Genomic DNA, 23,631 nt, shown 5'->3' on the forward strand with positions numbered 1-23,631 from the left:
GAGCTACCGCCCGCAGAGGTAGGAGCAGGGCGCTTGTTCTTTGCCTCAAGATTCTTCATCTTGTGCTCAGCTCTGATGGCGATATTAACCAAGTCATTGAAGTCTTCAAACTTGGTAGTGGAGAGTTTGTCTTGCAACTCTGCGGAGAGCCCATCGTACAGGCGTTCTTGCTTCTTGGCATCGGTGGCCACTTCTTCAGGTGCATATTGGGAGAGAGTGTTGAAGGCATTGACATAGGCTATCACATCACGACCCCCTTGAGTGAGATTCAGAAACTCCTTCTTCTTGATGTCCATGATACCCTTGGGAATATGGAAGGAGCGAAAAGCTGTGCGGAACTCCTCCCATGTGAAGCGGTAGTTGGCAGGGTGAGATGCCTTGAAGTTCCGCCACCAAACCCCAGGGGCATCATGCAGTTGATGAGCAGCAAAGAGTACCTTCTCATGTGGCTCACATTCAATAAGACCAAGCTTCTCTTCAATGACATTGAGCCAGAAATCCGCATCCAGAGGATCCTTGGAGCCACGGAAGATGGGAGGATTGGTGCGGAAGAAATCCCCGAACCTGTTCACTCGAGGCTCAGCTCTTGGACCATTATTGCCGGCATTGCCCAACTGATTGACTAAGTGCGCCATGAGTTCAGTTTGCCGGGCCAGGACGTCCGCGAGATTTGGGTGAACTGGAGGATTAGGAAGGGGATCCTCGTTGTTGCGGTGGTTATTGCCACCCGAACCACTGGCACCATCCCTTTCATTTCCTGAACGCAACACCATCCTATTAATAAACAAAATGGTTAGCGGTCAGGAATGAAAGATAGAGAATGATACTCAAAGGCAGGGTGGAAAGATAATGTGTAGATAAAAATCTAACACACGATCAACACCGGAACAACATATCTAAGAGAAAGGATAGATTTGGCCCACTAAGATTAGCAAGAACGAGATCAGCGAAAACTAGACCACGACACACCAGATTAGCTAGATGCAGATTTGAAAACCAAAAGAAAGCATGCATGCATGCGAGGTATGAATGCAACATGACGTCTCCTCACATCGCGAGCACGCCTTAACGTTCTAGCACTCACTTTCGGCCCAACACAACCGCATTGTCCAGCAGCGCCACAACCCTCCTAATAGCGCTCAGGACAATGGGTGATTCCAACCTTCTCAACTCTGGTAAAAGGCTTAAAAGGTTTCCAGAGGGTGAAAGGGTTTTCCTACGCTACCGCTACTCATTCAGACAAGAGAGGTTAAGCATATCTTAATTAAGCAGATGAAGCAATAAGAAGGAATTAGTTCTAAGACCAAGGAAGAAAGGTAGCAACCAGCCTTAAGTTCAAAGTTTTAGCAAAAGTAAACATTAGTGCAAGTAGTCAAATTTTATTTTACTCTCAACCCACTAAGCAAATTTTAGGTTCACTTCATGGAAACTCAGCTCTGATACCCGTTGTGAGAACCGCCCAATTTGATACTATTTTAAACGAACCGCCGGTCATTATCACCCAGATGAGAGTTAACACGTGCTTGCCGTAGAGCGTGCCACGTGTTATCCCACATCTAGAGACACGAAGAACCGACACGTCATTCATTCAAAATAATACCAAATCCGGTAGTCCCGGTATGTGCTCCAACGTACGCCCAGAATCAGCATATGCACATACCGTATACAATCGAATACATAGCCAACAATCCACAAAGAGCAGCTATATAAAACCAGAGTTCGAGACTTAATATTACAAGTTTAATATAGGTGGGTTTCAAGCTTCACTTTACAAGCCTTGGGCTCACGCGAGTCATATTAAACAGAGATTTAGAGCTTATTGAAAATACATGCTCTCCCGAAGCTCAGCTACGATAAAACTTACTTAAGATGATGATGCCTTGCTCAAGGACATCACCACAGCAGCAACAGCCTACTCTTCCCCCGCATTAGGATCAGCGGGGTAGAAATGGCCGAACACCACTTCCGGCTCACCTGCAACTAGGTTTAGAAAGCACCCTGAGTACAAAAGGTACTCCGCAAGACTTACGCGATTAAATAAACAAGGATCATGCAAGGCTCAAGTAAAAGCTTTAAGGTTAAGTAATTATTGCATAAGCATTAGCTCTCTACACTATCACCTAGCAGAATTAATTAATCTTGCCCAAACCCAAACAATTTTAATTGATTAAGAGAGTAATACAACTATAACTGTTCATAGCTGTAACACGAACCATTCTCAGCATAAACGATAATCTATGAGGAGTTCATGGGTTAAAGAGCTTGCTCATAACCGAGAGCGCGGCAATTCGAATTGGTTATAACCTTGCAAGGGTGTACTACTTTACCCACACGACGCAAGGACCATGCGACTCACCCAACCCGCTAAAGTTGGATAAGAGGGTACTCGCGTCAACCGTTCCCAACATGGCTCGACCGTTGAGGGTACGCCCAGCTTGCGCGTGGAGACTTAGTTCCACCGAGGACATCTCTAAATTTTCCTACACATAGTTCCACTCGGGGACCTGCTAAGCCTCCCTGCATAGCCCGTTGGCCACGCATCTGGGACCGGGCCCCAATGACCAAGTCAAAGAAGGTATTTGGCTTATCCGTTCCATTATATTGGATGTGTGGTAGCACGGAAAGGTGCTCAAAACCGACGTCGTCCACTCGGTCCTTAATCGATCCAAGCGGACTATGCCCATGTGACTTCATTCTCTAGGCCCTAACATTCCGCTCGAATCTCGATACTACCAACTTATACTTGCCCCGACTCAAGTGCGATCAAGGATAAACAGGTAAGTGTGATACTCCAATCCATTCCTTTCTAGCAAGCAAGATAAATATTCTAAGCAGGACTAAGCATCTAATCAAATTAAGTAGTTCATAGACTAACAAATGACAACGGTATGGATAACAATTCAAGGAATGGTAATGCAGGAAATCAGGTACAAGAATGCAATACAGTTATAACATATCACCCAACATTACCCGGTGAGATAGCTAAACTAAATCAGATTAAATAGGTGCAAGGAATATGCTTAGCTGCTTGCCTTGGTTAGCTTCCGACTCGACCACGAACGGGATTCCGGGTTCAGGCTCCACGGACTCGGCGGGTTCCACGGGTTCGTTCTCCGACGGTCCGGTCACTAAAATGCATGAATGCGATGCACGAATTAAAGAATGAACCAAACAACTAGCATAAACCATGGAAATAAATGAGCATGCAGAGGACATCACAAAGAACTCATGAAAATTGGTTTTGCAGGAAAAGCATTTTCCTATAAATAACCATAAATATTTTAGCTTTCAGCCACTCTAAAGAAAGTAAAACAGAAAAGGAATGCAAACTCAACTACACAAATCCAAGAAAATTATCTTTGAAACTAGGCAGCAATACAAGGCTAACAAAACTGGTTTTGCCATTTTATCACTTTCCTGCACAAAGTTCTAGAAATAACCATTTTCAGACAAAGTATAGGAAAACAAACTAAACTTTGATACAAAGCAATGAACCAAGTAAACAAGGTGCACCACTGAAAACTACACCTCACAAGGAGTCTAACAAAATTTGGTTTGGCATTTTTCGAGCAGTACACAAATAACTAAGTAATAAACTCACTTTTGCAAGATAAAACTATAAATAAATCTACAACAAAGTAACATGCAAAACAATATTTTTCCTAAGTAGATCTCAGCTAGAGGAATCCAACAAAACAAGTTTCACAATTTTTGGAGCTATACATGATTTTCTATGGATTTTGGAAGTTTGCAGCACAAATAAACCTAAAGAAATACCCTAGCAACAATTGCTAGGTCTACCCGGGGAGAGCCACACCTGCCAGGCCAGAGGCCGACAGGCGGGTCCCACGGGCAGGCGCCCCACCCAGGCCGGTCAAGGCCAGGACCCGCCTTGACCCGGCGCCTGGGCGCGCCCACGCGCGCAGCGCGCGCGCCACGGCGCGACGCCGGCGGCGGTGATGGAGGGGGCGAGCGGAGGAGGGCTGGCGCGGGCCAGGGAAGGCGCGCACGGCGAGGAGAAGGCGGCGGCGAACCTCACCGGCAGGAGCATGGGCGAAGAGCGGCAGCGGGCTAACGGCGCGGCGGACAGGGGCGGCGGCGGGCGAAGGCGAGCCGCGGCGGCCCTGCAGGGGAGGGGAAGGGGCCGGGTTAGCGCCGGAATCGGAGGAGGACGACGCGAGGAAGCTTCCTACGCGAGGAATTGAGACGACGCTCACCGGAGACGGCGAATCGCGGCGGCGACGGGAGCTCGGGCGGCGCGGCAATGGAGGATGGGGAAAACGGGCTAGGGTTTGCGGCGGGGAACGAGGCCGGCTTCGACGCGGATAAGGAGAGGGCGAGTGAAGAAGTGAAGGGCGGCACGTCACGCAACGATGAACGGCACGTGGCGCGGAAGCCGAGGATGGACGCCGGCGGACGACGCGTGCGTGCCGCGGCGCAAAACAGAGAGAAGAGGGAGAGCGAGGGCTGACATGTGGGCCCGGCGGGGAATTTTCATTTTCTTTTCCTTTTTTTTTTCCAGGGCTGTGACATCTACGACGGCATTGACGAAGATGCTCTGTTCGCCGCTATGTACGAGTACGACGACGATGAGTACGAAGATCCGCTGGCCCAGGCCGGCCATCGCCGCAGCAGCAAGCGTGCTTGGACCAGCGAGGCCACCCTGCAGGCTGCAGAGCCTGCCGGTGGTGACGGCGGGCCGCTCGCGCGAGGGGGAGGACTGCGCCGTCTGCCTGCAGAGCTTCTGCGCTGACGAGAAGCCCTGCTCCCACGCCTTCCAGTTCCACCAAGACTGCATCTCCGAGTGGCTCCGCCGCAACGCCGTCTGCCCGCTCTGTCGCCACCAGCTGCCACCCGCCGAGGAGGACGGCAACGCCGACGAGCAGGTTGCTAGCTAGTTGAGGATCCATGGTGGTGCCTTCTGTTTGCTACTGTTGATTTCTCTTGTAATGTTATTACCAAACAGAGATTGCAGCTTGTCAGGTCCTTGTTCACTGCAAACGGCTCTACTACCGATGGATGCTAGAGTGTGTGTGCTATCTCTTGCAATGCTATGGTACAAACAGCAGAATGTTTAGGAACGAAAAACATGCCCTTTTTTCTGTAACAATCAGATCAGATAGAGGTCAGTCATGTCATGGCCACCTGGCACCTGCTCCTGTTTAAGCTTTGAAGGAAGCATGAAATTCTTCTGCGACCCTACGGATTCAACAAAGACTTTCTCAGACTTCTTATCTGCAGAAACGGCCTTGACTCTCCTGTATGACTAATTTTTCAGGCTAGACTTAGTTGCATATTAACAGAATGTTATGAATGCAGCCATTCAATAGTTTGTGTTACTACTGTTAGCATTAAGTTTAACTGGAAAAATCAGCGCTTGTCAGAAATCTGGAAACATTTTTAGGTGATTCGAATCAGTGATATCAATTAATCTGGAACATTCAGCATGGCAACTCGGTTCAGTTGCTTGTTCCCTGCAAGGGAAAAAGAAATCCACGGTAGCCTAACTGCCTAAATGCAAAAGAAATATAGGCATCCCATATATTTGAAATGAAAATTATTATTTTATAAAAAATAAAAATAGAGGGCCCATCCGGGTTCGAACCGGAGACCTATTGATCTGCAGTCAATTGCTCTACCACTGAGCTATGGACCCACTTCTTGCTTTGTTATACATAGGATTAGTTTAAAACGTTACATCCTGAATTGAGCCTAGGACAATTACCTGAAGAAACATAAGCTGGTAAATGAAATGCCTTATTTAGCAGGAAATCAAATTTTTTGTAAGCACTTCAACGTGAGCATGAGGCTATCGCTCTTCACCAAAACTCTTGTGCCCATCACTGCCCGAGAGCTTTGTTCGCAAAACATGCTGCGGCAAGAAAAACGGCTGTTGGATTGTGAGTTGACAGGAGATGAAGAGGAACACAAGGACAAGTTACTAAGATAATACCATTAGCACTTTCACCATGTTCTTTGCTGCTACAAGAATCGAGTACCTCATCTGCAATAGTTCAACTTCATGCCGGCAGATTCAGAACATGGACACAAATCCGCCAGCCTAATTACAAATTACAACCTCTGCCCCACCAGGTTGTGGCAGGGGAGATTAATCGATTAGCTCTACCAAACATCAGTTAAGGAGAGGGGGGGGGGGGGGGGGGGGGGGACATGACATCCACACTACTCCCAACATATGCACAGGATAAACAACAATCGCTTCGCTACTTCTCCATCTTATATGAATCCCAGCTGGGTGAGGTCATCATCTGGGATCTCCAGGGCGCCTGAAAGATCAATATCTTGCAATGAGTCATCAAGCCCATCAGTAAACCATGAGCTGATATCGTTGCCCTGCCCATCAAGCCCTCCTGGAACATCCAATATGTCATCTAATCCAGGCAAGACTGGCAGGGCAGCATCCGTGGTAGTCCGCTGGGCAGTGTTGCTCGAAGTATTCCTTGTTGGATGCTGGGTCTTTCTCTCACTTGGAGGCTCGCGTGGGGGCTCTTGCACTGCAGGTGATGACAATGGCTCCACCACTCTACCCAGCACGTTTCCAGAAGTTGATAACTGTGCCAGCTTTTGCTTTGGCTTTGTCTTATTTTTGCGCTCCCCACTCCTTCCGCTGCCGCCTGATGAGTGGCGCCCTGATTTCAAACCAGAGCCCTTTGCAGATGCATCCCTGGTGTGATCCCTTTCCCTGTCACTCTTTTTCCATTTTGTGCCACCTGCTAATTTATCAGCAACAAGAAGATATACTTGGTCAACCACGAGTGGTCTTCTAACATTACCCAGTACAATGATCATCAGGATAGCAAATTTACCTTGATCAAATGGAGTTCTGTCGAGTTTTTGATGCTTCAGCCTCTCTACACCTGAAACCAAAAGAAAAGCAGGCAGGACGTTATTATTTCGCAAAATAATTGAATTGACAGGGAAAATGGGCATGTTACAGTACTCAAGTACGCAAACAAAAAAAAAGGAAAATTTCACTCTTAGCAGCAACAGATGCACATAAATTACCTTCTGTGGATTTTGCGTCACTGCTGGGCAAGGGCGCAGATAGCACACTCCAAAGAGATGGCTCACTGAAGCAGCTCTTCCCTGTTTCATCAAATTTCTGGCACCGAGCAAGAGTACGCTTGGCAAAAGCCAACGCGAGCTGTTTTGCAGCCTTATTGGCAGACTTACTGACACCAGCCTTGTGACTAGAGCCAACTCGCCCACCCTACATACCATAAAGAGATACAATCAGTACCGAGGATCAAGGTTATTCACAGCTAACTCGCATTACCTCCCTTTTACCAGAAGACAAAATATTAGCTTAAAAGGGCAAGCACCATCCAAGAAGCAGAGACCTTTTTTTTTTAAAAAAAAAGAAATACAACAATGCCTTGTTGAAGTAATGAAGGGTGAATACCTCTACAGAGCACAACTACAATAGCAGAGCATGGCACTCATAATCTCATGAAGCACCAACAGTGATTTAAGAAAAAGAGAAATCTCAACTACCTTGAGTTTTCTGTATGCTCTTTCAACCAGTTTGTTCATGGCATGTCGCTCCAAGCTTCTGTCAGGTAATCTTAAAGTTAGTCATCAAAGTAATTTCATGTACTAATCAAGATATAACCAATAAATGTATTTCACTGGTACCTATCCTCAAGATCCTTTGTATCTTGAATTGATTTATCTAGCTTATGTAATCTGCATTTCTTTTGATTCACCTGCAAAACAAGAATAGTACCATTTTAATATGCATTGGTGCAAGCCCAAATAATGCTATCTTTCACAATATATTTATGTAAAGTTATAGCAAGCATTGGATGAAATTACCAAATGATAAATAGTATCAAGATAGTACATTAAGAATTATTTGTCTTGGTCATTAGGTTGAATGCAGATGGCTCAGATAAACCACTTAAGCCACAGAAACCTTTTTAGGACCCGTAACTGGGCCACCTCGCATTGGTACCATTCCACCTAGTGATACAAGCAACCCATCCTAATCCATAACATTCAAATTTGATCTAGAAGCTTTTATACTAGATACAGATCCTAGCATAAAAATAGGAAAAATATCAAATTTTGATGATTTCAGAGTTACATGCAAATCATCCATCATGAAGAGGGTACAAAATGGTGGTGTTTTCCCCAAAGAAACTATATTGGTCCTCTATTAGTCCCCTTATTTTCCAGCATGCCACTTGCGTAGCTCCGATGAACCCTACAGTTTAAGCGCATAGTGATGCCAGATGGGGAAGCCCAACTTCATATATGCTTGCATTATAATGTTACAAAAAATCATAATATTCGGCAAAAGGAAATCCTTGCACAACCCAAGTTTCAAAACAAGATAAAGGTTATGAAAATTTACATGGATCTGGTGAAGTCAAATTAACACAATGAAAATAGTATTTTGAGTAATAGGGTATCCATTTCAAATTTAATCAAAACTTAAGACATGTTATTAGGAGTGGTTGTTCATGTAACCTGATCATGAAGCCTTTTCCTCAACTCTGAAATCATTTTATTAATGTCCTCATCTTCTCCATCCTCCAGCTTTGGCTGAAAAGGGTAGTATTACAAAGATAAGGCAAGAATCACAACTAGAATGTCAGATTGGGGAAATACATAATTTCTGGTTACTACATAATCTTTGACTTTCTGGTTGTTGCAACAGACAAAATAATATAAATACCACAATTCAGAAGTAGTAACATATGCATGTACATGCCCATGGGGTGACTACTAATTTCTGGGCACATCAAATACTTTTTCATGTGATGTTTCAGTAGTGAAGTGAACCCTTTAGGCTGTCAAGAACACAGACAGCTAAATCTATGTATGTTGCATCTATCTCATGCAATGTATGCTACTAGATCTCTTTCCTCACAGATCACCACAGCAGATGGTTGCTAGTAAGAAAACAATGAGGTGTCAAGAGACACAAAGGGAATCTTTGTGTCAAACCTGAGTCAAACCAAACAAAAGAGAACAGAAGGGGCACTTTGAAAACATCTTGAATCAGAATTCGCAGATTTATGCCAAGGAGAGGAGCTGTAGTATAGGAGGTAGAGGTTAGGAAGGGAAGTAGAAGTTTCCCGCTTCTTATCAGGACAGGGGCGAGATGTGAAGAGGGGAGGAGAGGGCATGAAGAGTGGGTGTGTTTGTGTGGTTGTATTCTGAATACTTTTTCTCCTTAATGCAATGATGCATGGCTCTCCTGCGTATTTGAGGAAAAAAGCATAGAAAACATCCCAAACTATGACAAATATCCAACAATATGACAAAAACACAAAATCCCCAATTGGGCTTCAGCACTTGATTCATCCATTTAACTGTATGCCACAAAAAGGTTCAAGAAAGTCAAGCCCCCAGCAGCTACATCTTAAGAAACAGATCAGGCCGCTCAAAATTTGCTGACTATAGTGCTCCTATTTTATTTTCTTGAACACGCAAGAGAGCTGCATGTCATCATGTCATTATATTAAGAAGTGTTCCTATTATTTGGCATGTTTCCTGATAGGCAAGGCATGTAAAAACAAAGAGCGTCAAGCTTTTCTTGAACATGGCGGAAAGCTGCATGCCTTTCTATCAAGAGCTGCTACTATTATTTGACATGTTTCCTGATAGGTCAGGCATACAACTTGTAAAAACAAATTGCATAAAGCAACTTGAAGTTAACAAATGCAGAGTTTAAGGTATCATACCACTGTCTCTGGACAAATGCCAATACTTTGCAGCTCAATCAAAATCTTATCTTCCACTGACATCTGCCCATATTGATACTCATATGGAGAAAAAGGGAAATCTTTCGCTGAATTTTGACATTGCTGTGAAATCTGTGGTATCAAGTCATGCAAAGGGCCACTCTCTTGGTATACAGTGAAATTGATTCCATCTGATAAATTCTCACTATGAACTGAATTTTCACTATTTGAATTGATGAAGTTGCTTGAAGCTGTAAAACCATTGCACATGCTCTGATGTATCACAGAACTACTGTTTGAATGCGTGAAATCCACACTCAACCCGAAATTAGATGTTATGGCACTAGCTTGAAGTTCATTTTCTAAGTATCTGTTAACAGTGTAAGGATTGTGGCTATTTGGAAACTCAACAAGAATATCTCTTTGCACACCATTGGAATCAGGTAAGTCATCTTCTATGATTAGAGCTGAAAGGAGTCTGTGAGCCATTGGAGCCATTTCATTAAACCATTTGTCAGCTTCCAGCTTCTGTGGTACTGTGTGGTTTTCATTGCCAGGAGAAAAACAGCCGATAGATCCTTTCGCTCCGACTCCATTGGTTTTGCTTTGCTGGGATGAGGGAGAAAAGTTGGCTGGAGCCAGCACCTGAGATGAATGCTCCTCCTGCAGATTTTTCAGACATATGATGCAAGGATACATATATAGACGAGTTTAATGAAACAGGAATTTTTTTTTTGTTGGCGCTATTTACAGCGTAAAGTCACGCACCATCTTTTGCATTCTTTGGTAATCACTTGATGCTATTATATCATGTTCACCATCAGACATGCATGACATGCTCGTCTCAAGCTCTTCAACAAGGTTGATCTGACCACCAACTCCGACAAATCAAAATCCATCCCAGCCCACAATGAAAGCACATTCAATCATGACATCTAAAGCAAAAACGACACCAACCTGGTTTTTCAAGAAAGATAAATTTTCAGAGCTTATGAAAGTTAGCATGGGTTCCATTTTCTTCCAGAAAGGGCCAGAATATGCACCAACTGCAGAAAAAGAAAAGGAAGTTATAAACATCAATCCAAAGTGATGCCTGAAAGTCACCAGACACAAAATAATAAGACAGTATACGCACCAATAGCGCTGCGAGCAGCGTTAACAGCAGCTAAAAGTTCCTCCTGGTCATCTTCTGGTTCACCTGCAGTGCACAATTAGTTACTAAGAGAAAGGATAATACAAGACACATGAGTATAAAGGTGAAGTATCTTCAGAAAACCTGTTATATCTGTAGGTTCACAGTTTATAGCCTGTGAATGCCAAGATGAAGCTTTGCGGTCAGAGCCCTTTTTCATTGGGGGCCGTCCCAACTTACTGCATAGATGATTGAAAGATCAAATCAAGATTCATATAAACAATCTAGGATCCACAATGCCACAAAAAGTTAACAATTAAGTACCTCTCACTCTTTTCAGATCCAGGCCTTCCACCTTTTACTGGTTTTCTAGTTTCTGCAGTGTCTAATTTTTCTTTTGGTATGGAAGAACACCCCTTAACATGCATAGTACCTCTTCCACTCCTCCCTTGACGACGAACACCACCATCTTCAAGCTCTTCTTTCAAAGGAATCCTATTTTTATTTGATGAAAATATCAATCCCATTGCGTTATGGGCTGCAATTGCACCCTCGTTCCCCACTTCACCACTATGCATAGCTTTCTCCTTGGACTTGCTCTCGGTTGCAGCTGATCCCTCGCTTTCTGACAGCCCAGCAGGAGATGAGATGTTATCCATTTTGGTTGTTGGCGTGTTTTTTGTCAGCAAGACACTGCCAGACTCTATAAGTGTTGATCTAGTGGCAGTATCAAGTGGTGATCCTTCAGATAACACTTCATCGAAATTTGATACTGGAGAGACAACATTCGCTCTTCTGGTCCGCGACATTTTCTGTGAACGTTGCCCAACCCAAGCAATAGGAGGTGAGGAAGCATTTGAATGAGTGGAACGTTTGCGATTTGTCATGCCTCCCAGAGGCGATGCTTTATTTGTGTAAGGGGGTACTTCTTCCCATTCATCACTTCCTCCAGTTGAACGCTGGAAATTAGAAGATGAATTAATAACAAGTGAACTGGTTCTTGGAGCCCTGCATGCTTTAGCCTTGGGCAAGGGACTTAAACTTCCATTCTGCATATCCTCAGAAGTATTTGCCCTATTTAACAATAAGCATATCATCAAAGGGATGTCAATGTTGCCCTAATCATTCACATATACTTAGCAAAGACAAAATGTGAATTAATCAGGACCAGTATCTTAGCTTACTTGTTTCCTTTTATCGTAGTCCTATCTTTATCGACCACAGCATGACGTTCTCTTCTTTCATTTGGCTGAGTGGCATAATCCACATCTGTCTTGGATTGAATACGGGATACGATATTGTTCTGCTGAGAAGTGCCATCCAACTTGCTACCTGCTAATGCTCCGGTGGGAGCTCCATGCCTGTAAATGCAAGAATTAAGAAGGGTGAGCTCTAACATGGATATGAAGAGAATATAGGTAGAACTGTAGATAACAAGGTCGATTGCAGAAAGTAAAAAAAATACTGTATTGATCTAAGAAATAAAATGTGGCTTAGCCCAAGCAATAGCTAGAAAACAAACCATCAAACATCAACCTTCTGATGATGTGCATATACAGTAATATCATTCTACTCTCTTGTGATGTTGGACATAATCAAAAAACAGTTTATGTCAGCCCTTACATCTTTATTTCAAGGCTTCAGTACAGCAAGATGTTCAATCAAACACAATCATTTCAGGGAGTGACCAGCCACATACTGAATTCTAACTTTAAGGCACAAAATAATAGTAAGCCCATGGTTTACCTGTATGCAAGGCCTTCGCTGGATCGTGGGCGTACTTCATTGGCTGGTCTATGTTGACCCACAGACTTGACATCTCGATCAGCATCACTGCCTCTAACAAGCATCGTTCCAACAGAGCGTTTGCGCTTCATCTTTTTTTCCCACCCTTCACCGCCAGTAGATAAACCTCGCAATTTGTCTTCAGAAAGCCCTGAGACTGTAGCAGACATTCTTGTACAGCTCTTTTCCTTTTCCACAGGTGAACTTTTCTCATTACTAACCAAAGGACCCTGCCTTGTAGGAACACTAGCACGTCCTTCCACCTGAAAAATCTAGAAACAATGGAACAAGTTTTTAAAGTGAAAAGTGGTAAACATAGGAAAATTACAATGAATTCGAAAAAGTTACCATAGTAAAATTAGTGATAGAAGTTTAGAAGAACACGCATACGTCACACACCTTAAAATGACAAATTTTCCAGGTCTAGAACCAGCCAACCAGAGGGTTTAATTTCCAAATCTAAGAATACAGGTTGCTAACCAGTTAGCGGGCCGAACTAGGAAGTTGAGTTATGAAAGATTAGAGTGGGTACGGAGTATGAGTGGTTTGAACATGAAAAGAAAAGGTTATATCAGTGTGGAATTTGACCAAGATGATTCAACTTACAAAAGAACAGGTTTTCTGGTATTCTACTGGTTTTCCAACCACAAGTAACCAACAATATTAGGAGTAGGGAAACTTGCTTGAGTTAGAGTATAACTAGTTGTAAGGATTGAGAAGCCACAATTTTTTCTTGAACTGTTGTGTTCCAGAATCTGAGTGACTAATACGAAATCAGGAATGCTGTTTTGGCCACAGCAAACTACGAAAATTAAGAAATGCAAATGCTACACTCTTTACATGTTAATTATGATGAAATAATCGGATCAGTTCATTAGCTACAACTAATTATACAGAAGAGACATGAGAGACCGTAAAGGTTGGAACTTCTGTAGATTTGAGAGCTGGACATCAAAGTCTTGGTGGGGGTCAGGATTGTGTAAGCGGCAGTGCAAACTGAAGCAAGCCTTGCACAGCATAGGATTGTGCTGAAACGGAGAGTGAGCCAGAAAGGGATGAATGACGAACCCGGGCATCCGCGAGGGAGGAGCGCACGCGCTTGCTCATGACGGCAGAGCTGTTCTGCGCCCCTATCCTGAGCGCACCCGATGAGGAGGCCAGCTTGTCGGTGCCCGAGTCGGCGGACCTCTGGCGCTTGCGGGTGACAATGTTCTTGTACTTGTCGAGCTTCTGGATGGCGTCGTGCAGCGACCTGACCTTCTCCCTATGGGAGAGGGGGGGGGGGGGTGCAGCAGAGTTAAGCAATGCAGCGGCACGGGGAGGGGAAAACAGACAAGAGAGGGAGGGAGCTGGGAAGGGAGCGTACTTGGCCTTGCCCGTGGAGTCCTGGACGCTGGCGCGGATCCGCCTGAGCTCGTCGGCCTGGTCGTCGGCGGCGAGCGCCCGCCTGAGCTCGGGGAGGCGCCAGTGCTGCTGCTGCTGCTTGGGGTCGGGCCCCCAGGCGGGCGAGTCGAGGGAGAGGTACTGCGAGAGCGGCGGGGTGGTCGTGGGGGGCGGCGCGTGGGCGGCGTCCCCCGGCCCCGCGCTCTCGCGGAAGCTCCCCGCCATGGGAGAGGGGGGGGGGGGATTAGGGCTAGCTGGGGTCCCCCTCGTCGGCTAATTGAGCGCGGCGCGGCGCATCGAATGCCGCTGCGCGGGCGATTGGGGGCGCGATTGAGGCGGAATTGCTCGGCTGCGAGGGGCGGCGGCGGGAGGAGGAGGTAATCGGCGGGGCTGCTGACGTCGGCGCAGGCTTGGTCCGATCGAAGAGGGGGAGGAAGAAGGGGATGCGGGCGGGGGGCAGCCTCACGAGAGGGGAGAAAGCGGGGAGCAGGAGGGGAATTCGGAGTCAACTTTTTGCCGCCACACTGGTCAACGGAGCCTGTGATTGGCCCAATCCGGTAAGGAAACGTCTCCTCCTCCTCCAGTGGCCACACTGCTGAATTGCTACTACTACTCTTGTGAGGAAAATTGAACTAGTTTACCATGATCCCTGGGGTTTCGTCTAGTTCATGCCTACTATTTACTATACACGAAGTAATACTCCATAATATTTTCAGCACTTGTATTAGTTCTCTTAAGAGGCCAATTAGCATTTCCAAGATGTTGGATAATTGAGATACCGCTCTCATGACATAGGGAGCAGAAATGTAGAGTACCTGGATAAAGCATCCGAATTCCCAAGTGCATTACCTTGTATATAAGGCAAAAAAAAGCACATTTTAAGAAAAAATGTACTATGATGGTAGGAAAAGCTACAAGACCGGAAATAAGCCATTTGTACCAAAAGTGAATATAGCTGTTTGACATCTTCTTTGGACTTATTTGCCATGTGTAGCACACTTTTGTTTGCCACGTGTAGCACCCTTCTACTATTGGTTTCGTCCCGTCATTATATTGGTTTCATCCCGTCATTATTGTTGACAAATCTCTGCTGAAAGCCTTATTTATTGCGAGAACAATGTCGAATCTAGTGTTAATGCTAAATGAAAGACTCACACCGTCGTTGGTGATTTTTGTCGTCACACTATATTGCTCTGTTCGGCTGGCTGTGGCTGGTAACTGGTGCTGATTTGTTGTCGGAGAAAAGTATTGCTGGCTGGCTGATGCAGATTTGATCTGAGAGAAAAAGACTGCTGGTTAGCTGGCTGACAAGCAAACTGAACAGAGCGATAGTGTATGCTGCGGCTATAGCCTATAGGTGTGATTTTTGCAGGCCTATTCCATATTTTGTTCAAGCTTGAGATATGCATATGGGTGTGGTTGTGGATATCATCTAGTATCAATGTCTATGGGACGCTTGATTTGGTCAGACCACATTGAAACCATCGTTTTTGCATCTGGCACACCGCGAGAGAGTTGGCAGCGAATGGACGCTTCTGCCCTTGGTGCACATATAGATATTGAAATTGAAACAAGTTAAATATACACCGCCAGTTCAAGAATCAAAAATCGTAGAGAAATTCAAGATAATTTTAACCATGCTGATTACGTAAGGTTTCCTTATTTCGATTTTCGATATGGACCAGAGTTCAAGTTGGTGTGTGATAATTTCTCCAATCCCAGTTTCGTTTGTTATTAGTTTTAAAAAATCCACTTATAGTATATGCTTATAACCATGCAAAAAGACAAAATTGTTGCTAATACATCCATATATTGTGCATGTAATGGACAATTTAACATATGCTCACAAAGAGACGACGATCACACACTGGACGGGTGCAAGCTCTCAGGACGACATACATATTCAATTCATTAGCTAGCTGCGCGCATGCTCCTGAATTATTTCTCCTTTTTATATAGAAAAGTTGATTTGAAATACTAACCAATACACCAGCAGTTAATTAGATCGGGACACATACATATATATACCCGTATATATATATACGGAGATTAAATAAAATAAACGTTCGTCTCATGATCAGTCATCACGCGTAGTAGCTTGATTGCTGTATCGATCGATCGGTCGATCTCTACAGGTACTTGGAGTCCGTGACCATGGCGATGCCGTTGCCGGCGCCGGCGGCAGCGCGTCCGAACCTTGCTACCGCGCAGTCGGTCTCGAAGAGTCCCGAGGAGAGGAAGGTGTCGGCGCCCCCCATGACGGGCATCTTGGCGGTGACGTTGAGCCTGTTGACGTAGTCGGTGCGGTAGGTCTGGCCGAGCACGCCGTGGACGTCGTCGGTGAGGTCGTAGAACTTGAAGCCGAGGTCGAGGTGCGCGAGGCTGTCGTCGTCGGTGACGCCGTAGCCGTGGACCCGCGAGTCCTCGGCGGTGATGGGCACGACGTTGGCCATGATGCGGAAGACGCCCCTGAGCTCGACGACGACGGTGTTGGTCTGCGCGGTCCTGGTGATGGAGAGCGCGGGCGCGGTGGGCGGGGACCAGCGGGCGCCGACGGCGGCCGGGATGGCGACGTCCTCGTCGTCGAAGGCGAGGGCGAGGTGGTCGGCGGCGGCGTCCCAGCGGGCGGTCCTGGCGGCGCCGACGTAGAGGTGGTGGTGCGCGAAGCGGACGCCGAGCGCCTGGATCCAGGTGAAGTCGCGGCTCATGGCCGGGTTGCGCTTGCCGATGAAGTGGGCGTTGATGTGGAGGCCGGCGTCGGTGAGGATGCAGAAGTCCCGGTCCTTGTTGCCGTGGAAGTAGAAGTTGTTGCCGTCGGCGCCGGTGAAGCGCGGGTCGCCGCACGACACGCCGGGGTAGAAGTCGCACACTGATGATGATCAATTGAATGAGAGAGGGGAGGAGATTAAGCATGCACATGATGATGAGAAAGATAACATATTTATAAGTATATATATACAGTTGTACACTACTCACGGCAGAAGGTCTTGCAGGTGGGGCAGAGGACGAGGCACTTGCTGCGGCATCGGTTGGGGCAGGTGGCCGTGCAGCCTGGGCGCTTGGAGTTCTTCTTGGTGTCGGCGCAGCTGAACTTGCTGTTGCGCTTGCCCTCCGTGCTGATGACCTGCATGTTGCCCGGCTGCAGCGGCGGCTGCGCCGACGCCGCCAGCGCCATGATGCACAGCAGCAGGCCCGCGCCCAGCACGGCGGCGGTCGACGCCGACCACCGCGGCATTATTTATGACTATTGATCTCTTGCCTTGGTTGCCGCTGCTGCTGTGCTGTTCGTGGGCTGGTGATGGATGGAGGAGCAAGGAGGGCAACGAGGCTGTCTCTTATAGTAGCAGTAGTATAGCGATTGGCAGCTCAGGTTGCAAGTGGGGCGGCCAGCTTGTGTGCAACGCCGTCCGCTATTGCGGGTTCATGCAGCAGCCCGCAACCCGCGTGCTTGTGTGCAAGTCTGCCTATAGCTAATTAAATTAGTCCATGCGATCGACGCAAGCCGGCCAGCTTCACCCTGCGATAGCGATGTGCATGCGCTCTCTCTTATCCGATCCTTCCGGCGTCTATTCAGTCTGCAGCGCAAGCGCGCGCAACATTGAGCTAAATGCCTATAGCTAGCTCAAAAATTTATCACACAGTCATGTCATCACTGGGTAGCCACGTGTTTCACGGCCGTGCGCAGCCGGAATGCAGAGCGTGGCCGAGGCGCCTAGCGCTCGATGCGCCGATACTGGGAGCGGATCGCGAGCGATGTGGGCAAATGGGTTATGCGGGCTGTTGCGGGTTACCCGCATAAATCCACTTTGATTAAGTGGGTTGGGATTCCAAATTATGTGGGCTAGCGGTAGCGGGTTCCTGGAGTGGCCCGTGCCGCTTGCAACGTGATTGGCAGCTAACCAAGCATGGTTGCATGGCCGGCGTTGACCTCAGGCAGATGGAGAGGCAGCTGGGGGAGAGAGGGTACGTGCCGGGTCAGCAACCCAATGGCTTTTCTTTTCCTTGGAGTTACCTCACCACCAAAGCATACAAGCCTACTCGTACTAGCTTGACTACCTTGGAGTCCTGGACCCATTCTTTATTCTGATATTAAACTCAATTTAAATTTATTTCTTCATGTGGGAAAAAACAAAAGGTCGAGTGTTGAGTACACATTTACTAAGACTTAGCTCCATTTGGATCCAAATGTTAATGGATGAAATTGTTAAACTTTAACACTAGCATATTCAAATAGGAATGCTGTATGGTAGGCTAAAGTAGCCAAGATTCAAAAACTTTAGCAAATATATGAGTGCTAATAGGTACTAAAATTTAGCACTCAGTTTTAACCCCTTCAAACATGGCTCTATGAGTTTTCCATGCCCCTCCCCCCTACTCGTGTCGCCCCCAGGGGCGGCTTAGACGGACCCCCCCCCCCCCCCCCCAATTCTCCAGAGCTCCTCCCCATCTCGTTTGTCCACCTTGCCACCGCCGGAAGTCCACGCGGGGCACAGGGACGGCGGCGGCAAGGACTCCAACCACTCACCCCCTCCCTGAGTTGCCCTCCCCCAAGCTTGGTCGCCATGGTTGGGCGCTCCACGCGTGGAGCGGGTTTGCGGGCCGCCGGGGTCAGATCCGGCCCCTTCTTGGCCGGATCTTGCGCCCCCAGTGCCGGTGCCCAGGTGGGTGCAGGGCAGGGCTCCGACAAGCCTAGTGTCTGCTAGCAGCCCTACTCTGCTCCATCGGTGGAGCCAGGCCAGCAGGCAAATCTGGCCCCTTCTCGACCACCAGCGGCGTGGGGGGGGGGGGGGGCAAATCTGGCCCCTTCCCGACCCACCCCACTCCGTCAATGGAGCCAGTTCGGCGGGTCGCCAGCGACCAGATCCCCTCGAGCTTCTGCGCCTTCTATGCTAGCAGCATTGAGCTCACCTACTTTGCCCCGTGGTTGTGGAAGCACTGAGAGAAATCCCTCCCTGTCTTTGTGCCGGCCGGTAATGGTGACACTTGCAGTGCCGCGTTCCTCGTTGGAGGCTTTGTCGCAGCGCTCCCCTACCTGCAGGTCTGATGGTGACGGTGGACGCAGGAAACAGCCAAGTAAATCCTATGGCTGGCACTGTGCTGGTCTTGTCGACGTCAGTGACACCTACGAGTGCCACTCCCCCTTCTTGGAGGCGGTGTTGATTTTTCCTCCCAACCAAGTGCTGTTGATGATGGCTCCTCCATGAAGCTAGTGCGCTCGTTCTCTTTTCCCCTGTGTCGGTTCTGGTGCAAGGCTGATAGAAGCTGTGGATTTCCATCATGAGTTGCGCGGGTGTCCTCCATTTGATGCCTCTGCTCCATCGGCGTTCTTCTTGATGGTGGTGCCATCGAATATTATGCCGGGAGGTGCTACAAGGGGTGGTGTGGAGGTGCCATGGTCGCGATTTATCCAGCGGGTATGCTGTTTTGGTGGTGGCTCCCATCGACGCTGGATGACCGTCTTTTGGTGTCCTAGCTTTGTCTCTTGATCCGTAAAAGTTATTCTCCCTATTCTAGGTGTTGTGTTATGTTGGGGTGTTGAAAATTGTTGAATCTGAAATGTTGTATCATTTTGGCTTGCCTAAAAGACCATCAATGAAATTAGGTGGGGATGCACCCCCCCCCCCCAAAAAAAAGCAGGACTCTATAACCATGTGTGAAAGTGCGCTGGTAGCACTACTAGAAAATGATGAAATCAATGGCGGTGGCGGTTTGACCTTTGTGACTTTAGAAATGATTTGTCCTGTAAGTTTTAAATGGAAGCCACCAGAATCGGTATCTATACAGATATAATCCAAAAGTAATTTGCAATGTTTGCAAGATGGTTACCAAGAATTTATAGATATAATTCAAAAGTAATTCAAATTCATTTAAATAGTGACTTAAAGCATTATATTGCAATGTTTGATTAAAGCTTTTCATAATTATTTTTTATATGTTCAGAGCTTATAACAGATATGTTACGAAAGGTGGGCTGCATGACAAACAAAAGAAAGAAATGACTGCCCGTACACATTTTTCGGTAAATGTTCACTTATATAAGCTTGTGATTTTAAGGGATCAATGCTATTGTTTGCTAATTATGCTGTCATCAATGTACACATTTTTGTAGTGCCATAAGCAACCCCCTCACACAGTGGTATGCGGGTATTATGTTTGCCATTATATGAGGAAATTTGTGGAAGACCCTGCTTTTACATGAATTAGTTTTTGCTGAGCGAAATTCTTTACCATGCATTGGCGCTTAAGCATTTGTCCAGTTTTTTTCTTTGAGAGGTACTACTCTCAATTTGTTTTGCACAACAGCATATGTTGTGTGGGGTCTCTTTATGGTTAAATTAGATGCCGAACATAAAACCTCCTTATTCAACCTATGCTGAGACCTAGTACTTTTGTTGCCTTAGTGTGAGCTATTTCCAAATGTTTAATCTGATTTAGCTACAACATATGCTGCCTGCACTCTAGATTGGTTCACTCTTACATAATTGATATATATTCCGGCAGACTTTATCAAGTGCTCCTCAGTGTCCTAATTGCTAGCTCAATGATTGATAAATAAAAACTTTTTGCATGTTTGCAATGCGAGACCCGTCCGAATCAAAGCGCACTTGCTCAGTCTGAGCTCACCAAAATCAGAGGCGAGATGTGCTACTTCCTAATGAGTCAAGTCATCAAGGAAACCAGCGAGTTTTATGATCCTAGCTGAACATGATTTATTTTCAATATAGACTTGCTGTAACTTAAATGAGCAAATAGAACTTCTGTAACTTTCTGAAATGAATCTGATTGAGACTTATATTCCGCATTTTCGCACGTGAACTGTTGTCTTGTTGTTTGTGTTGTACCTTAATATATTATGCATGTGAACTGTTGTCTTGTATTTGTGTTGTATGTGTGTATGTGTCCCAAATTGAAATAGCGTCCACATACTTTTTACTTGCGGTTATACTACTTTTAGTGGAGGTTCGTATATTGCTGGCTGTTGTTGATACTATTTTTAGTGGAGGTTCATGGTGCGAACCTCAAACTATTTTAAGTGGAGGTTCATGTTGGAAACCTTAGATATAGATAACATTTGTAATGGAGGTTTGTGTTGCAAACCTTAGGTGTAGATACCATTTATAATAGAGGTTCATGCTGTAAACCTTAGGTATAGATACCATTTATAATGGAGGTTCTTTAAAATAATCGCCAGTGAAAACGAGTTAACACCGGCGGTTCTATACCCGACGGTGATAATCGCTATTTATACAGTCACTTGAGTAGTGGCGGTTTGAAAATCTCCTTTAAAGATCCTATAGAACCGCCAGGAATTATAGCTTTTGTAGTAGTGTACCTTGGAAAGGTGGAGCTAGAAAGATGAACGTTTGAGTGCTAAGCTACCTGGCCCGCTGGTCGGCGGTCATCTCGCGTAAACGTTGTACCTGCAGGGAGATGAACGAACCAATGCAAGCAAGGGGGCGGGCCGGGCCGGGGTTCGATCTCTTCCTCTTGAAGCACACTACAGTACAGGTAATAGCTAGCTAGCGGCCGGGTCAGCGCACGTCGACCGCCACGTACGCCATGTTCTAATGTCCAACCGTCCAACGCATGCAAGAGACTCGATGCGCCGATGCGGCATGTTGTTGTTTTGTCGATCACGTACTCTTGGCGTGGTTGCCTCGTGAATCGCAGCGGAGCAATAGTATATAGGCGCTAGGCGGCACGAAACGGGGCAACATTTCCCCTCCGCTCCGCTAGCTCCGGTATGACTATGACGACGACCCTCCCATGGCACGCTAGCTACCCTTTCGACCAGATCAACCAGCTGCCGCGCGCACTACTGGCGCAATGCATGCCCGTATCCAATCCGGGGGCGGACTAGAGAGAAACCGAGGGGGGTGCGGCACTTCAGATTACATGGATGATGTTTGAGTTCATATGGTGAAATTTTGGAAGTAATAGCTGATTTTAAAAATTTGTGGGTGCAGCTGCACCCGGCAATGTAGCTCCGCCCTTGCGTACCTTGGCAGACGGCGACAGAGGCAGTGTTAAAATTTACTTGGCAGACAAACATTTTTACTATCTACTATATCTTACTATTACTAATTGATAATTTTTTGGAGCCTCCAGATAAAGCCACCTAAAATCCTAAGTGGACATTCTAAAAAATAGAGAAATTCTATAAATTCCCATAAGAACAGAAACATCCGGCTATCAATCCAACAACTCTAATTATAATTACCATCAAATCTGTTATCTTTCCTAATAAATAGTGGAGATGCACGTACTTGTGGTACGTGTTTTAAAAAATTAAACCCTACCAAGATTTTTATATTTATAAAGACTCAAATCGAGCGATGGATCAAATGGAGAAAAGATTGGGAACCGACAAACCAGGACCGAATTCGAGCGCCGCCGTTAGCCGCGTTCACTGTCCTCGATGGATTATGCAATTGGATAAACCCTGGCGAGTCACCAGAACAAACTACAGACAACAAAAGAAAGAGAAAGAGATCGAATCAGAATAATAATCAAAATCTTGGATTCGTGGGCAGCACAGGCTGGTCCCGCTGCTCTCACCGTCGTCGAGTCTAGACTCCAAGTCGTGGTCTTGGTGCTGCTTTTACGGTGGCGTCGGTGGATACAGTGTCGCGCCGCCGCAGCCCAGCAGCCGGCCTAGGGCGGCTACCCTTGCCAACTCCACGACGACCACGGCTCCGGCGATGGGCCCTGGAATACTTGCGGTACCTGCGCCGGCACCACCGCCATCAGCCTCCACGCCATGCGTGCCTCCCATGGCCGCGAGCAGAGGAGGGAGGCCGCGACGCTATTTCCCAGAGCGGGGACCCTCCGCGTGTTTGAGGACGCGGAGCAGGAGGCATTGCGCGGCACGGCGCGGTGCGGCGGGCGTCTACTTTAGAGACAGCGAGGAGGACCCCGAGGATGGCTCCCGTCGCCTTCCCCCGTGCACCGGCGAGATGCAAAAAAAGTGGGAAGGAAGGAGTAGGGTAGTGGCGGGGGATGGGGACAGGAGTGGGAGTGGGAGGCGCGAGCCGCGCGGCGGCGGGCGAGGGGGCGGGGTAACGGAGGCAGCGGTGGAGGTGCAGAGGCTGATTGATTGATTGATTGATACTAATTACCAAATAATAGGAGCAGTAATTTAGGAACAAATTAGATTTGGGTGCAACAAAAGGCAAGGCTGATAGTTTGTCCCACGAGACATGCATTTTTTATTTCACATCCATGCCATATATATAATCATACAATATTTATTTCCTTTGATAAGAGAATATACAATTGATTTTCATCTATAATAATATTCATAATGTAAATATCTTTAATGAAAAGCTACATAATTTGATTCGATATATAGTGATTTATATAATCTTCTTCTATAGGAAAACATCATGTGATTACATCTCTACCATGCAAAGTCATGTGTATATTTAGAGAGATGCAAGAAAATTCCGCACTCCTGCCATTCTTCTCTTTCCAGAAAGTCATTAGCTTTTCCGACTCACCATGTCTTCTCCTAAGTCGACTACAAGCCCCCACTGTGCAATGGTGCGACTTATCTGTGGATCCAAACAACATCATCATCAGCCATATTAATGTGCTGGACGTACTTAACTTCTCATC

General features: G+C 46.5%; 3 protein-coding genes and 1 non-coding gene across 8 annotated transcripts; 1 reads left to right on the forward strand and 3 right to left on the reverse strand.

Moving 5' to 3' along the window:
- The first annotated feature begins 4,264 nt into the window (after positions 1 to 4,264).
- LOC120667488 (putative RING-H2 finger protein ATL50) lies at positions 4,265 to 4,898 on the forward strand. Its single transcript, XM_039947554.1, has 3 exons — positions 4,265 to 4,423; positions 4,523 to 4,593; positions 4,670 to 4,898. The coding sequence occupies exons 1-3, from the start codon at positions 4,265 to 4,267 to the stop codon at positions 4,896 to 4,898; spliced, it is 459 nt and encodes a 152-aa protein (XP_039803488.1).
- A 686-nt stretch (positions 4,899 to 5,584) lies between these two features.
- Positions 5,585 to 5,656, reverse strand: TRNAC-GCA. Its single transcript has one exon. It is a non-coding gene; the product is annotated as a tRNA-Cys (tRNA).
- A 279-nt stretch (positions 5,657 to 5,935) lies between these two features.
- On the reverse strand, positions 5,936 to 14,531 carry LOC120667119. Of its 5 annotated transcripts, none has more exons than XM_039947159.1 (16): positions 13,997 to 14,531; positions 13,699 to 13,894; positions 12,592 to 12,902; positions 12,030 to 12,206; positions 11,170 to 11,919; positions 10,990 to 11,084; positions 10,849 to 10,911; positions 10,671 to 10,759; positions 10,482 to 10,580; positions 9,714 to 10,376; positions 8,494 to 8,568; positions 7,657 to 7,727; positions 7,516 to 7,573; positions 7,027 to 7,231; positions 6,828 to 6,878; positions 5,936 to 6,731 (listed from the first exon to the last, which is right to left on the reverse strand). In XM_039947159.1, the coding sequence occupies exons 1-16, from the start codon at positions 14,236 to 14,238 to the stop codon at positions 6,238 to 6,240; spliced, it is 3,639 nt and encodes a 1,212-aa protein (XP_039803093.1). In that variant the 5' UTR covers positions 14,239 to 14,531; the 3' UTR covers positions 5,936 to 6,237. The 5 variants fall into 5 exon arrangements, with proteins under 5 accessions (XP_039803093.1, XP_039803092.1, XP_039803094.1 ...); XM_039947158.1 differs by having other exon boundaries at positions 5,936 to 6,734; XM_039947160.1 differs by having other exon boundaries at positions 5,936 to 6,734; positions 7,516 to 7,570; positions 13,997 to 14,499.
- A 1,365-nt stretch (positions 14,532 to 15,896) lies between these two features.
- LOC120667120 lies at positions 15,897 to 17,307 on the reverse strand. Its single transcript, XM_039947163.1, has 2 exons — positions 16,990 to 17,307; positions 15,897 to 16,882 (listed from the first exon to the last, which is right to left on the reverse strand). The coding sequence occupies exons 1-2, from the start codon at positions 17,246 to 17,248 to the stop codon at positions 16,143 to 16,145; spliced, it is 999 nt and encodes a 332-aa protein (XP_039803097.1). The 5' UTR covers positions 17,249 to 17,307; the 3' UTR covers positions 15,897 to 16,142.
- Positions 17,308 to 23,631: the final 6,324 nt, after the last annotated feature.

This window comes from Panicum virgatum, chromosome 3N, assembly GCF_016808335.1.
Source record: "Panicum virgatum strain AP13 chromosome 3N, P.virgatum_v5, whole genome shotgun sequence".
Classification (NCBI taxonomy): domain Eukaryota; kingdom Viridiplantae; phylum Streptophyta; class Magnoliopsida; order Poales; family Poaceae; genus Panicum; species Panicum virgatum.